This window comes from Rhyacophila brunnea, unplaced genomic scaffold (genome assembly GCF_057557595.1).
Source record: "Rhyacophila brunnea isolate RB1 unplaced genomic scaffold, BYU_Rbru_1.0 scaffold_7, whole genome shotgun sequence".
Classification (NCBI taxonomy): Eukaryota; Metazoa; Arthropoda; class Insecta; order Trichoptera; family Rhyacophilidae; genus Rhyacophila; species Rhyacophila brunnea.
In genome coordinates this window covers 1,825,113-1,838,989 of record NW_028233339.1, presented here as the reverse complement: position 1 = coordinate 1,838,989, position 13,877 = coordinate 1,825,113, and the positions used below count along the sequence as shown (strand labels likewise).

The 13,877-nt window shown below is 33.2% G+C and overlaps 1 protein-coding gene across 1 annotated transcript in view; it reads left to right on the top strand.

The window, feature by feature from the left end:
- The window catches only part of Cpr (Cytochrome P450 reductase), a 92,271-nt gene extending 78,805 nt beyond the window's left edge, over window positions 1-13,466 (top strand). The window contains exons 5-13 of the mRNA XM_085957901.1: window positions 2,905-3,029; window positions 4,670-4,858; window positions 5,772-5,899; window positions 8,335-8,576; window positions 8,784-8,981; window positions 10,357-10,520; window positions 11,430-11,604; window positions 11,690-11,844; window positions 13,104-13,466. Coding sequence (XP_085814027.1) covers window positions 2,905-3,029; window positions 4,670-4,858; window positions 5,772-5,899; window positions 8,335-8,576; window positions 8,784-8,981; window positions 10,357-10,520; window positions 11,430-11,604; window positions 11,690-11,844; window positions 13,104-13,248 — 1,521 coding nt within the window. The 3' untranslated portion in view covers window positions 13,249-13,466. The remainder of the gene's footprint in view (window positions 1-2,904; window positions 3,030-4,669; window positions 4,859-5,771; window positions 5,900-8,334; window positions 8,577-8,783; window positions 8,982-10,356; window positions 10,521-11,429; window positions 11,605-11,689; window positions 11,845-13,103) is intronic.
- The last annotated feature ends 411 nt before the right edge of the window (window positions 13,467-13,877 follow it).

Sequence of the window (13,877 nt, the reverse complement as noted above, 5' to 3'; positions counted from 1 at the left end):
TTATTCGCCAATTATGTTATGGTTAACAATTTACTGATGATGGAATGTAGGTAGACCTTCATTATAATCAAACTATTATTCGTTCATTTAGTATCTGCGTTTGAAAACACAAAATGTTATTCCCGTTGTACGATAGAATCAAGATATTATTATACAATGGTGGAGGCCAAATCAATGTACGGCTATCGGCCTCCAGTTTAATCAATCTGTTAATTGCTAATGTAATCCAGTTAAATTTCTGAATACACTCCGCCACGTCGTAAAAAAATATATTGTAAATAAAATATTAAACTATTGTTATATCAGTATTTTTATAATTTTGTATGGTTACGTATGCGTAATGGAGTTTGTAACCCTGTTCAGAATTTTAATTACAGGATTAGTATTTGTCAATGATATTAGACAAAAAAGAAAATTTAGGCAATCTTTTCGGTGTATGGTATAAACATAAACTAAGACTGTTTATTATACAGGTAGGTAGGTACAAAAAAAAAACATTTACACATTTTGTATTACTTATTTCTTTTTGCACATCTTGTTGCACCAAAGAGGTTTAATTTTTTTTATCTGTCAATGATTTTTGCGGAGTATTCTAAAGTAATTCCGTGAAAGTTTGGAAATGACTGGCATTTTTCAGAGGTTAGTTTATACATTTTATATATAAACTAACCGGTTTCTTTAAATTGTATTTTGATATTTGACTAAAGCATAATATTATCCGTTTTGGCTTTTTAAAACCAAACAAACTACTATCGTAAACCTGAGATTTCAAAATTTTCAATCGCCAGATTTCGTTATAGTAGACGAAAATATGTTCGCATGTCGCCCTTCTCACGAAAAGTAGTTTATATTTTTAAAATACCTGCTTTGATTAAACAATTTCCAAATTTGATTTTATTGTTTTCCGGAAGCTAGTTTTCCGGATATAACAAGTTACGTTCAAAGATGGCGTCATGTTCAACAACATGGCAACAAAAATGTCAATGGCGTGTGCGCAAATTTGCTCAAGTCCGTACCTACTGACCTTATAATTATTATATTATCATCGTTGCATACAATATAAATCCTTCTGTCAAAATAACATAAAATAGATAATTTATTTCGATTGATATGCGTTTGGTGACAATATAACTAAGTCACATTTCTTTTGTTATCTACAAATGAACGAATGGTTGGTAGTACTTAACGTCACTGTCCATATTTTATATTTTACATCCGCCATGTTGGCAGCTCAGCTGCCAAAGTCATAATCGGCTCTGAATTATGTATAGTAAATTCTAAAATGATATGCTCTATCGAAAATTTTAATTTAATATATACATGCGGTTTAGTATTAAATATTACCTAGATCTATCCTAGCTTACAGTCAAGCCCATTCATTGCTTTTTTGTATTATCATCTAATTGTCGTATAATGTTTAAGGTTATGTTATAATAATAATTCTTAAATAACATTGGACTTTGAACTGTGAATGAAAATGTTTTACATCGTGTGCCGTTTTATCGAGACAGATATGTGTAAAACACTGAAGCGATGAACTGTCATTAATTCTATTATTATAGAATAATAACACAATTAAAAGAACGATACAATATAATGTTTTCTCTGACAAGATGTTCATTACGAATAATAACCTCGTGCAGACAGTTTAGACACACGTCTACGATGTTGACGTTTGATGTAGAGGTAAGAGAAAGAGACACAACTAATTTTGATTATCGTCGATATTATATAATATTTCGCGCCGTATTTAAACAAATCCATGTTATCATTTTTACTAATATCGCAGAATATATAAAATAATATGTACCCTTCATAATTATTATAATATTGTTCTCACTATAATTAAAATTAACATACATATCATTTCTTGTGCTAATATTTCAATTGTTTTTTTATCAGTGTAGTTTCCAATTTTATTTAATTTCTTAAATTGTGCAATTTGGCTTTTGGAACAAGATTACTAAACAGGTTTCATTGAAATCCGGAATATAAATATAACCATAATATTTTCAGAAGGCAAAGCATTTTATAATTATAAAGTGACATTTTTTAATTCATGAATTTCGATTTATTTTGATATCCGGCATGACCTTCGAAATAATGTTTGATTTGACGTGACACTGCCCTATTCAGATATTTCATCTGCAGTATGTAATTGCGGGCCAAAAAGAGATCCTCATCAATGGCACTCAGCTCGAACAGGTGAAAAGCTACATCTATCTGGGACAAGTGTCTATTGACGGATGTATATTTGATGAAATTGTTCGCAGAGTAAATCTAGACTGGAGTGCCTTTTGCCGCCTGAATAATGTCTTCAAAAGTGACCTTCCACTGTGCCTAAAGCGCAAAGTGTTCAACCAGTGTGTGCTTCCCGTGATCACATATGCGTGTGAAACATGTACCCTAAGTAAAAAAGAGATCCAGAAACTTAGAGTAGCACAACGTGGTATGGAGAGGTGCATGCTGGGCATAACGCGAAAGGACAAAAAGAGGAATGAGTGGATAAGGAAGCAGACAAGGGTTTGCGATGTAATAGAGTTTATTAAAAGCCTTAAATGGAGATGGCTGGACACATAGCTCGAAGAAGAGACAATCGTTGGACAAATCTAGTAATTCAGTGGTATCCAAGAAGTACAAAACGTCCGCAAGGTAGACCTAGAGGCCGCTGGATCGATGAAATGATCAAGTTCTGCGGAAGTACGTGGTAGCGCGATGCACAGGACAGAGAGAAGTGGAAGCAGCTTGAAGAGGCCTTCATCCAGCAGTGGATAGATTCAGACTGATGATCATGATGATAATTAATATAGGTCTTCCAAACTACCTAACTAAAATTGTACCCATTTTATTGCTATGTCACATATGAATAATAATATGTAAATTTGTATTCTTTTATCTTTCCAGGTATTTGGATTGGGAAACAAAACATATGAGCATTACAATGAAGTCGGTATTTATGTGGACCGGAGACTGGAGGAGCTGGGCGCCCATCGCGTCTATACTTTGGGGCTGGGCGATGACGATGCCAAGTATGTTAATGTTCACAATCTCCTATTATGATGGTTGGGTAAAATTGCCGTGTAGGTCTGCACTATTTACATACAAAGTCTTCCCGGTTTCACGCAAACACCGGTCGAAAATAGTCTATGATTCAATGTACCATTGATGGCATAATTTATTCATCATTCATTTCTACTTACTTTCATTACAATTATTATACTATTTGTATGGAGATCTGTCATTGGAAAGAAGTCGACTGGTTTTTATACCTCGTAAAAACCTAAGCCTGCGACAAAGTATAGCATTTACCTGTAACATAATACTCGGGTAAATGTTACATCACTCACTTTATTGTTTCCATTGGCTCATATTATTTTCGATTTCAACCGCGGTAGCAGAAAATCACCTAAATGAAAGGAATGTATGTGGTGCCAAATTCATCACAAAATATCATACGGGAGGTATCATGGCAAGTGAAATAAATTTCTCTGGTAGATAAATGAATTGATTATAACACAAATGCTCATATTAGTTTTGTCAATCTTTCTTTAGTGTGCGTAAAATATAATTTCAAATACACAATTATTAAAACACAAAATAATATTCTTTAAATTAATGTTTTATTGGTAGCTCTATGATTTTTTCTTCATATCCTAAGAAATGCTTAATTTACTGTATAAACCAGGGAACTCAGAAATAATGGGAACTGAAATACTGAACGGGTAAGGCGATAGCAGGTAACCGACTCGAGTAAGGAAGAATCCGGGTTAAACTTACACACGTGTCAAGAATACGTTGTACGTCGAATACTGAAATCTGCTCTCGGTTTATACTATTGATACATTTACGCTCATTTAATGTTGGTGTATTACACACACTATTGCACGTGCATAATGCGTGCTTCATTTTCGTAGGACACTCACACATTCAAAAACCCTGCATCAACATGCGGCGTATTGAATATAGCCTATCGGTATTTTATTTATTATCTGTTCTGTGGTATAAACTTTTACTTCTGCTCCCCTGTAGGTTACATTTTTTTTTTTCATTATCCAATTGTACGTAGTACTTGACACACAGGTTAATACAAACCCTACAGTATTCAATATTAAGCGTTTGGCCACAGTGGTTGGGCGGGCAGCGGGACGGCAGCGGCATGTCTAACTCAAACGTATTACCGTGTGTATGCCCAAAAAAAGACACTGTCTACGAACATTTCACACACGGTTATACGTGCTGCCGCCACGCCGCCCACACGATCACTACGTTCTAGCACTCTGTTGTATTGTAACATGGGCCAGTAACTAGCCGTAAGCGTTCGATGCAAACTGCTTGATTCGTTAAACTTGTATACTGAGGAGTATTCTCGTTCCGTTAGAAGCAAATGCTTTAATCTGTCACAGGCTTTAGGGTTTTATTCTCATCATGTCAATGACACTTCATATAAAACTTGTTCGATTAGGTATCTATTTTTTTGTGTGTTAATTATTATATTAATTCAATGGTTAAGTTTAAGTTGTTAATTGGAGCATATGGATGCCATGCGGCTTCTCCAAGAAACTCTGTCACTCTCCAGTCTTCTTGTATCTTCCAAGTTAATAATAATTATTGACAAAGATTTATATTTTATTTCTTTAGATTAAATAATGTTCTTCTGTTAACCTTTCAGTATAGAGGATGACTTTATTACGTGGAAAGACAAGTTTTGGCCCGCTGTCTGCGATTACTTTGGCATCGAAAGCACCGGAGAAGAAGAAATGATCAGACAATACCGACTTCTGGAACAACCCGACGTCAGCAATGAAAGAATTTACACCGGAGAGATTGCGAGACTGCACTCATTTAAGAACCAAAGACCGTGAGTTATATGCTTATTTATAATTAGGTATATATTCCTCTTCAATTTAACTGAGAAAATCAAATATTTTGCTCTATCCAGAGGACCTGACAGACCTTTGGGACACATAACAACGCTTTTGAGAGGGTTAATAATTTCGAATACCTGGGCTATTTCATTCATTCTATGAATGCGCCAATTATTTCATATCTTATTAATTAACTGCAGCAAAATTTGATTTAAATTAATATTCATTCATTCATTCCGACCATGTCCGATCTTAATAGGATCATATGGGCCTCCACAGAGTGGAGGTTTGTATTAACAGATTTTGTTTTTTTTTTACGAGAAATGGATGTCAGCCACTTGCTCAACTTATTAGTTCCATACTCTGACTCATACACAAATTGTAAGACAATATGTGTACTTTGCCAGACCCAGGATTCGAACCTGGGACTCTCGACACTATAGGCCGACGCTTAAGCCTTATCTACTAGCTTATTGTACAGGGGGCAAATTAATATTGGGCATGTTTAAATGTCCGTCGCAACACTCAATTCATTTGTTCATATGAATATAATATGCGTAACGCAGTGTACAGATTGACACGAGAGTAACCTAGAAATCAAAATTAAGAGAAGAATTTAATTGTGCTAGGCAAGAAAATAGTGACTTCGGTTTAATGAATGTGTTACATTCCAAGGCATTGTACAATAAAAAAAAACACTAATAGGGTCAGTTGTCTTGTATGGCTCGGAAACCTGATGCATAACCAAAAACATAGAAAGAGTGCCGAGCTCATTCACCAAATACCTAATTTCTGATATAACGAATAATGCTTATAACGAGCAAATTCAGTCGGTCCCATCTTCCTCATAATAACCAAGTTCGACTGTAGGTTTATAATATTATATTATATTCTTGAATTTTCTAGACCTTACGATTCAAAGAATCCTTACCTGGCGCCTATGAAAGTTAACCGAGAACTGCATAAAGGCGGTGATCGTTCTTGTCTTCACATTGAATTTGATATTGAAGGATCTAAGATGCGATATGATTCTGGTAAGATGTTATCCGTTTATTTTTTAGTTTTAAAAAATGTCACGGCTGCCATTTTTTTTCTGATCCCACCAAAATTGACATTTGTATTCAGTATTGTTTTGCAAATCATTATGGAAAGATACACAATTGTACAGTGTATACGAATTATTAAAATGTATTACAACAATAATGAATCCATTCGAACTACGTTTCGGTCATTATGTGAAATTTATGGTCAAAATAATCGACCTACAGAGCTTACTATTCGTAATTTTATTGGTAAATTCGAGTCAAATGGTAATGTTTGTGATGGTAAGAATCCAAGCCGTCAAAAATGTACACGTACTGCTGAAAATATTAATGTTGTGAATCAAAGTGTGGATGAAAATCAAGAACAATCAATTACATGTCGTTCTCACTACATAGAGTATTCTTTATAAAGATTTGCATTTGAAGTTGTCTAAAATACAATTAACACAAAAACATAAACCAAATACCAAATGAAATTTTGCTGATTGGGATTTAGAGAAACTTGAAACAGACCCATTATATCATGAAAAAATCCTCATCAGCGTTGAAGCTCATTTGGACATAGTTATGCAGAAAGTAGTCAGTCCACAAAAAATAAAAAAAATGAGATATGATATAGATAAGATGCGACAAGGTTTTCTCTACATTCTACTGAAAATAGCCAAGCCGCAAAAAAACTATTCTTGAAATAAAATACTATTTACAATCTGACATTTCACATACATTTTTAATAATCATGTTGTTACTAAAGTGCCATTATCTCAGCTTGACATTATTGTGGACTGGCTACATTCTGCATCACTACGTTCATTTTTGGTTAAATGGCTTCGTAAATAAGCACAATTGTCGCATTTTGAGTAATGAAAACCCACATGTTATTCTTGAAAAACCCTTTTACATCTACAAAAATTAACAATTTGGTGTGGTTTATGGTCTGGAAGTGTGATTGGACCGTATTTTTTTGAAAATGAAAATGGCAATGCAGTTACTGTCGATGGTAAGCGTTACAGAAACATGATTACTGATTTTTTCTGGCATGTATTAGAATAATTAGATGATTTCAATCTGGATGATATGCGGTACGAACAAGATGGTGCAACATTCCATACAACTTGTCACACAATCAACTTATTGAGAGTTAAATTAAATATATATACATACCTCTTATTTGATGACCCTCTATGAGCAACAATATTAATTTATATACAAAATGCTGGTATTTTTTTTTCCGACCATGTCCGATCCTAATACGATCATATGGGCCTCCCCACATACACTACAACACATTTAATATTTGTTTACTCTGTGGATATATTATTATGATATTACTTTTAATGTGTTAACTATCAATTCATGGTGGAACTGCATTGTATTATTGATTAATTTAATATAACCCAAAATTTTTAGTACTTATTCCACTTTTATTATTTAATAAATTTGGACCGGTTTCGTCTGCCTCAAAGGGACATTTTCAACTGAATAATATTCATAAAACAGGTATTTACCAAAACGAAATCATGGTAAATACCTGTTTCATGAATATTATTCAGTTGAAAATGTCCCTTTGAGGCCGACAAAACCGGTCCAAATTTATTAAATAACAAAAGTGGAATAAGTACTAAAAAATTAAGCGTTTTATTAAATTAATCGATATGTAATTTTGATATTAAACTGTCATTACTTCATTCTAATTTTTATAATTTAATGCCCACATGCATAGAATTTTGACATTATGTTAAATGAAATAACGACGAAAACCAAGCATATATGAAAATAAAATGACAGGTGCAAAAATCTTTATTAGTAAGGATACAATGCTTTCTGCAATCAAAATTTTTGCCATTATTTCACAATTCCGGTTGCCATATAAAGCGAATAATTATAAATTAAAAGTTTATACATACTTAGAATAAATCACTTGTTGTTTTATAAGTAGTTAATTGAATAAATAGATGCATCGCAGATTCAGTATACCGACAGCATCTTCTAATTCATATATTTTTTTATTGTAATTCATATAACATATTATTAATATTATTTACACAATTGATGTCAATTTATTCTCAACAATGTGAATAATATAATAAAATGTATTTAATACTACCAGTTTTTCATGTTTACATATATAATCGATACTCAAAATAATTTTCCTTTCTCGGAAACAAATAAACACCATATTTATTTAAATTAAGGTTAAAATATTACAGCAGTCAGATTTGCTTCACTTGTTATGCCGGTATTGGTGCTATCAGTGTTTGCTACTCGTTACGCATGAACTCTCGTTCTCCATTTAACATTAAACATTATGTGCCCAAATAACATTTAGTGACATTCTATGCATTTTAACCTAAAAATACATTATTTTTTTGTTAGAATCCTATTTCAATGTAAATCTCTTCATTTAATCACTACATAAACGTTTTCAGGTGACCATCTTGCAATGTTCCCTGTAAATGATACGGACCTTGTCAGACGTCTGGGAGAATTGAGCGGTTCAGATCTGGATCAGATATTTTCATTGGTGAACACGGATACCGACAGTTCTAAAAAGCATCCGTTCCCGTGCCCCACTTCTTACAGAACTGCTTTAACTCACTACTTGGAGATAACGGCCATACCCCGCACTCACGTACTGAAAGAATTGGCAGAGTACTGCTCAGATGAAGCGGTTAGTATTATATCATATTAATGTGTCTCGCAGGTTATATTAGGAGCCTTTTCTTACGAAGAATGGTCGACTGATACACAATATAACTTACTGATATATTTACGGTTGGCTATCGTATAACTCTGTAGTGTAATGGGTACAGAAGGACACTATAACAACATTCCTAAATGGCTAATTAGTAATTATTATTTGTTGTCATTCTCATAGGATAAAGAAAAGCTACGGTTAATGTCTTCGACGAGTGCTGAAGGAAAAGCTCTTTACTCTTCTTGGATAGCAGCAGCCACTCGTAACATTGTTCACATTCTGGAAGATCTTCCATCTTGTCGCCCGCCTCTTGACCATCTTTGCGAGTTGCTTCCTCGCCTGCAGCCAAGATATTATTCCATTTCATCCAGTCCTAAGGTAAGTCATTTCCATTTAATTCCTATTCATCGAATTTTATTCTTGCACAATGGACAACACTGAAAAAGTATGATTATTAAGTAATGTCATACATAAAGGCCGGTTCAGATTAGTCAAGTAGTTTAGTTGAGTGACGAAAGATTTAGTTACCACTAAATGATTTAGTAACTCAAAAGTGTCCGAACACAGTACATTAGTGGGTGACGTGTCAAAATGAACAGAGCACAACGTAACAAAGCAAAAATAGATAATTAACTATTCTTTTTATTCAACGAATAATTCACAAGACTTCAGAATGTACCTAACATTCTTTTTATTGAACATACATAATTTTAAAACACTTCTGATAAATATATAACCAATAGAAAAAATCTATGTAAAAGTGTCTCTACAACCATTAGTTAAAATTCATTGTAATTAGATAGATCCTATAGCATAGCAGGTTCGAATCCTTCTGTGTCGTATTTTTTCAAAAATAAGATTTTTTTTATTGGTTATATATTTCTCAGAAGTGTTTTCAAATACAATGTTCAAAAAATAAATAAGTTAATAACTTCATTTGTAATGGCTGTATTAAAAGAATTGGAGGAAGAAATTCTATGACAATTAATGAACATGACTAAAGATAACGTGTTCAGACTTGTCTCGTGACTTGTTTAGTAAGTAGTGAGAGGTCGTGGGGGCCGCGCTACTCAACCAAAAAAATAGAACAAAATGGATTGACTCGACTGAATGATTTTACTAAATTACTCGACTAAATTTGTCTGTTCATACATGTTTAGTTACTAAATTACTCGCCACTCGACTAATCCGAACCGACCTTAAGTGATGCATCATCTGTTATACAAAGTTTTGAATCAATTATTTAATCACAGTTAAAATACACCATTGTGTCTTCCATTGAAGAAGAAAATCAGTAGAATTGAATGTGGAATTTCCACAATAATTTCACTATGAATTTTCATTGTCACCCAGTCAATTTAGTTATCTAATATCAGTTGCATAATGGAGGTACAATTTTTTTTTTTGAATGAACTAATTTCTGATTGTTTTCAAATTTGTTATTATTTGACACTGCATTAGATAATGTACAGTTACATAAAATCATTACTACATATTCATAATCCAAATTAATATTGGTAATATCGTCACTGTTCTGGCAGAAGACACTAATTCGAAAAAATGACATATTGAGTTAGTTATATCAAATTGTTCTTTATTTCAAACTTACCGTCTGGAAACCTTCTTAATAAATAAACAGTCTTTATTTTAAAGTCATCCTTTTTCTGTTCTTCTGCCAGAACAGAGACGATATAATGTGTGTGGACACGAATTTTGGTAGTGCCGTTATATTTAAGGGTTGTTCATTTTTCAGCTGTATCCGAACACGGTCCATATCACGGCAGTGGTTGTGAAATATGAGACAGGGAGTGGGCGAGTAAACAAAGGTGTGGCTACGAGCTGGCTTGCCGATATGCATCCTGAGGATGGGAAAGACAGTCCTGTTGTGCCCATATATATAAGAAAATCACAATTCAGGTAAAACGAACCGTTTGAGTTTGAGAATCTGTGTTCAAGGAAATTGGAGACATGTCTAAAATCACTATTTTCTCAAAAGAAAATTGCTTTGGTCAACTTTGAATGTGAATTACTGCAGCGGCGTTGATTTGACTTGTCCGCATTTTTTTAAGATTCATCTCTTTTTTCCTCTTATATACAGAAATATGCCATTCATGCTTGATTCTAAGAAAGTTGCCATATAAAAGTCATAAGTTATATAAATCATTTATTCCAGTAATTTTCAACCTAGTTGTTCTATAATTCACGAAACATTGGTGATGAAAAGGTGCAACTTGCAAGTTTTTTGAATGTTTTGCTTTTCGCTGGACAGTTACTTTTGAACAACTTTATTATTTATAGTAGTTTGTTTTTAACCAGAAAGTCTGGACGTAAAGTGGAAATTTTTGCCCTTTTTTTACCCATGTCTATGGTGTAAAGTGTTGCCAACCGTACTATAATTATAGTACAATACTATAATTTTGATTCTGCAAACAATGTAAAATATTATAATTTTACGCCGAATATGCCAAAATACTATAATTTTAAAGGATTTGAGCCGAAAAATGTTCCTGTACATGTTTTTACAGAAATACTATAATTTTTACGCCTTTCTACTATAATCAGCATAGAAAAATATGGCAACACTGATGGTGTATCAGCCAGATGAGAGTTTCCCTAGATTTTATAAAATATTTCAACCAAAGAAGATGGGGTATCACCGCCTTATCATGATGCTTTCATGAGAAGAATTTTTTCACTGCGCATTGTCAATTGAAAATGTTGAAAACAACAGATCTTGCAATTATTATTATAAAATCTATGGTAAACAACGGTGTTGCATAATGGTTTTTTGTAAACTAAATTAATTTCATCATGTATTATTTTTAGGTTGCCTGTCCGACCTCAAATTCCAGTGATCATGATTGGTCCCGGAACAGGTTTGGCGCCTTTCCGAGGATTCATCCAAGAGAGAAATCTATCCAAGAGTGAATCAAAACCACTAGGCGAAACCATACTTTATTTTGGTTGCCGGAATAAAGAACAGGATTTCTTATACAGAGAAGTATGTTGTAGTTTATTTGATTCATATGTTTTATATTATTTTTAAATCATTATTTCCATTTTTTAACTCTTTGTGTATTTTGTAGGAGCTAGAATCATACCAGGCATCCGGCTTGTTGAAGTTACACACTGCATTTTCACGTGACTCTGATAAGAAAGTGTATGTGACACATCTATTGGAACAAAACGCTGACGAACTGTGGAATGTTATAGAAAATAGTGGACACGTCTATATTTGCGGGTAAGTTACCCGTTAAGTTAGTCATTTTTGATTAGGTATTTAATTTAAAATGCTCTTTGTTATATCGACTATCTAAATCACAACTAAGCTGCCTCGCATATACAAACTTGAGCGATCGCAACTTACCAACTTTATCTCTTTGATTAAGTTGACATTCACAATACACGTGTTGCATTAACTCAACATCATTGGGTAGAATGAAAACCATTGGTCACTTGCAATGTTACACATTTAAAAAACTGGTCTGTATACAGTGCTTAAACGATGGGTAAGTGTGCGACTGATGAATCAGTTCTCTCATGCCATCCCAATATTCACCATAAATAAACCACACATTGCAGCAATATGTATCATATAAATGATTATGATCCCAGCTTTTGATATTGAAGGTTTCTGTTTGATTGTAAGTTTTTTTTCTCAACCGATTGGGTCGAGAAAAAGTGACATGTGAATTTGCCAGACGTACGATCGACCTATGGCGTTAACGTGGATGCTCTGCTACTACAACACCACCAGTGGTGGTGAACCTATGGCACGCATATGAAGAGAAAAAAAGACCTATAATTACGTTTATATATTATTGCATAGGTTGGTCCTTAGGCTTTATGCGTCACATATAATAATATTATCGCACTAACCTCATCAGGCAGTGGGGGAAGCCGCACCGCGAACCTCTAATTTTGACTGATATACAATTCTTGACACTACTATAGCGAGAGAATGCCTCATCTGATTTTATTTATACCCACAAAAATGGCTGCGCCAAATAAGAACCAAAAACTTTGAGGAGCTAGTACCTAGTGGTAATTCTGGCAGACCGTTTCAAAATTGGTAGACTGAACTGTATGACGTAATTGAAAAAGTGATAAAGCTATATGCGTGCTATGTTCTGTGAGTAGTATCTAGAACATCATCATTTTTAATAGTATTCTTAAAAACCATTTTTCCCCATGAAAAACTGCTCGGCACGTCAGACAGTTGAAAAATATATTTGGGAAATTTTGACACGCGTACGTAAAATGGTTCGCGAACCCAGCTGTAAGCATTAGCTTATAAACTTTTCGCTTTCTTCAAACTAATTATTATTTCTTAATTAACGAAAAATTTGTGTTGTATCAGCTAAAAAATTCATTACATAAAATGAAAACAAGAAATTATAATATTACACTTTTTACAATTTATGAAAATGCACACTCAATCAAATCGACAATATTTTTTCTAGAATAAAGTTTCTTATTTTATAATTATTATGATTTCAGTGATGCAAGGACCATGGCGCACGACGTCCGTAATATTGTGATGAAAGTGATCCAGGAAAAGGGTAAGATGAGCGAATCCGAGGCGACAGCGTATCTCAAGAAAATGGACTCACAAAAAAGATATTCAGCCGATGTATGGAGTTAAATGCCTAAAATAATTCTTGTTATTTACTTGTATGTTATTTATAATCACCTTACAGTTTAAAAGAATATTTTTATAAACATAGACTCATTAAATAGTTGAAGTAAACCTAATCATGTGCGAGCGGGTATGGATGTTTTAACAAAAGTCAAACGTTTAAAATGCATGGATTTTTAAAATAATTTCTAATGATATTTTTTATAGTACATGGCAGATTCTATTCCAAGTGTTTAATACGGTGTTAATTTGTGCTAAAAATAGTTACGGATGATCAAATAACAAATTTAATATTACGTTTGTATAAAGTTTTATTGTATGGCTCATGTTCATTCCAAAGGTGAATATATTATTGTTTTTTTTTTATATGTGTACCACTAGGAAAAGTAGATTTCATCTTGTCTTCATTTTGTGATAGATATGCGATCTACAAATTTTAGATGAATTTGTTTTTTGGTTATTGTGAATGTTTATTTTATTTAAATTCAAATTACATATCTACCTTCTTTTAACACAGGTAATTAGTTTAGTTTTTCTATACCACTGAAACTTTTTTAGAGTTTTTAGGCTTTTTCTGGTATCGGAAAACCGAATGATAAATCGAAACTAAATCAATTGCCGACTTTGGGAAAATG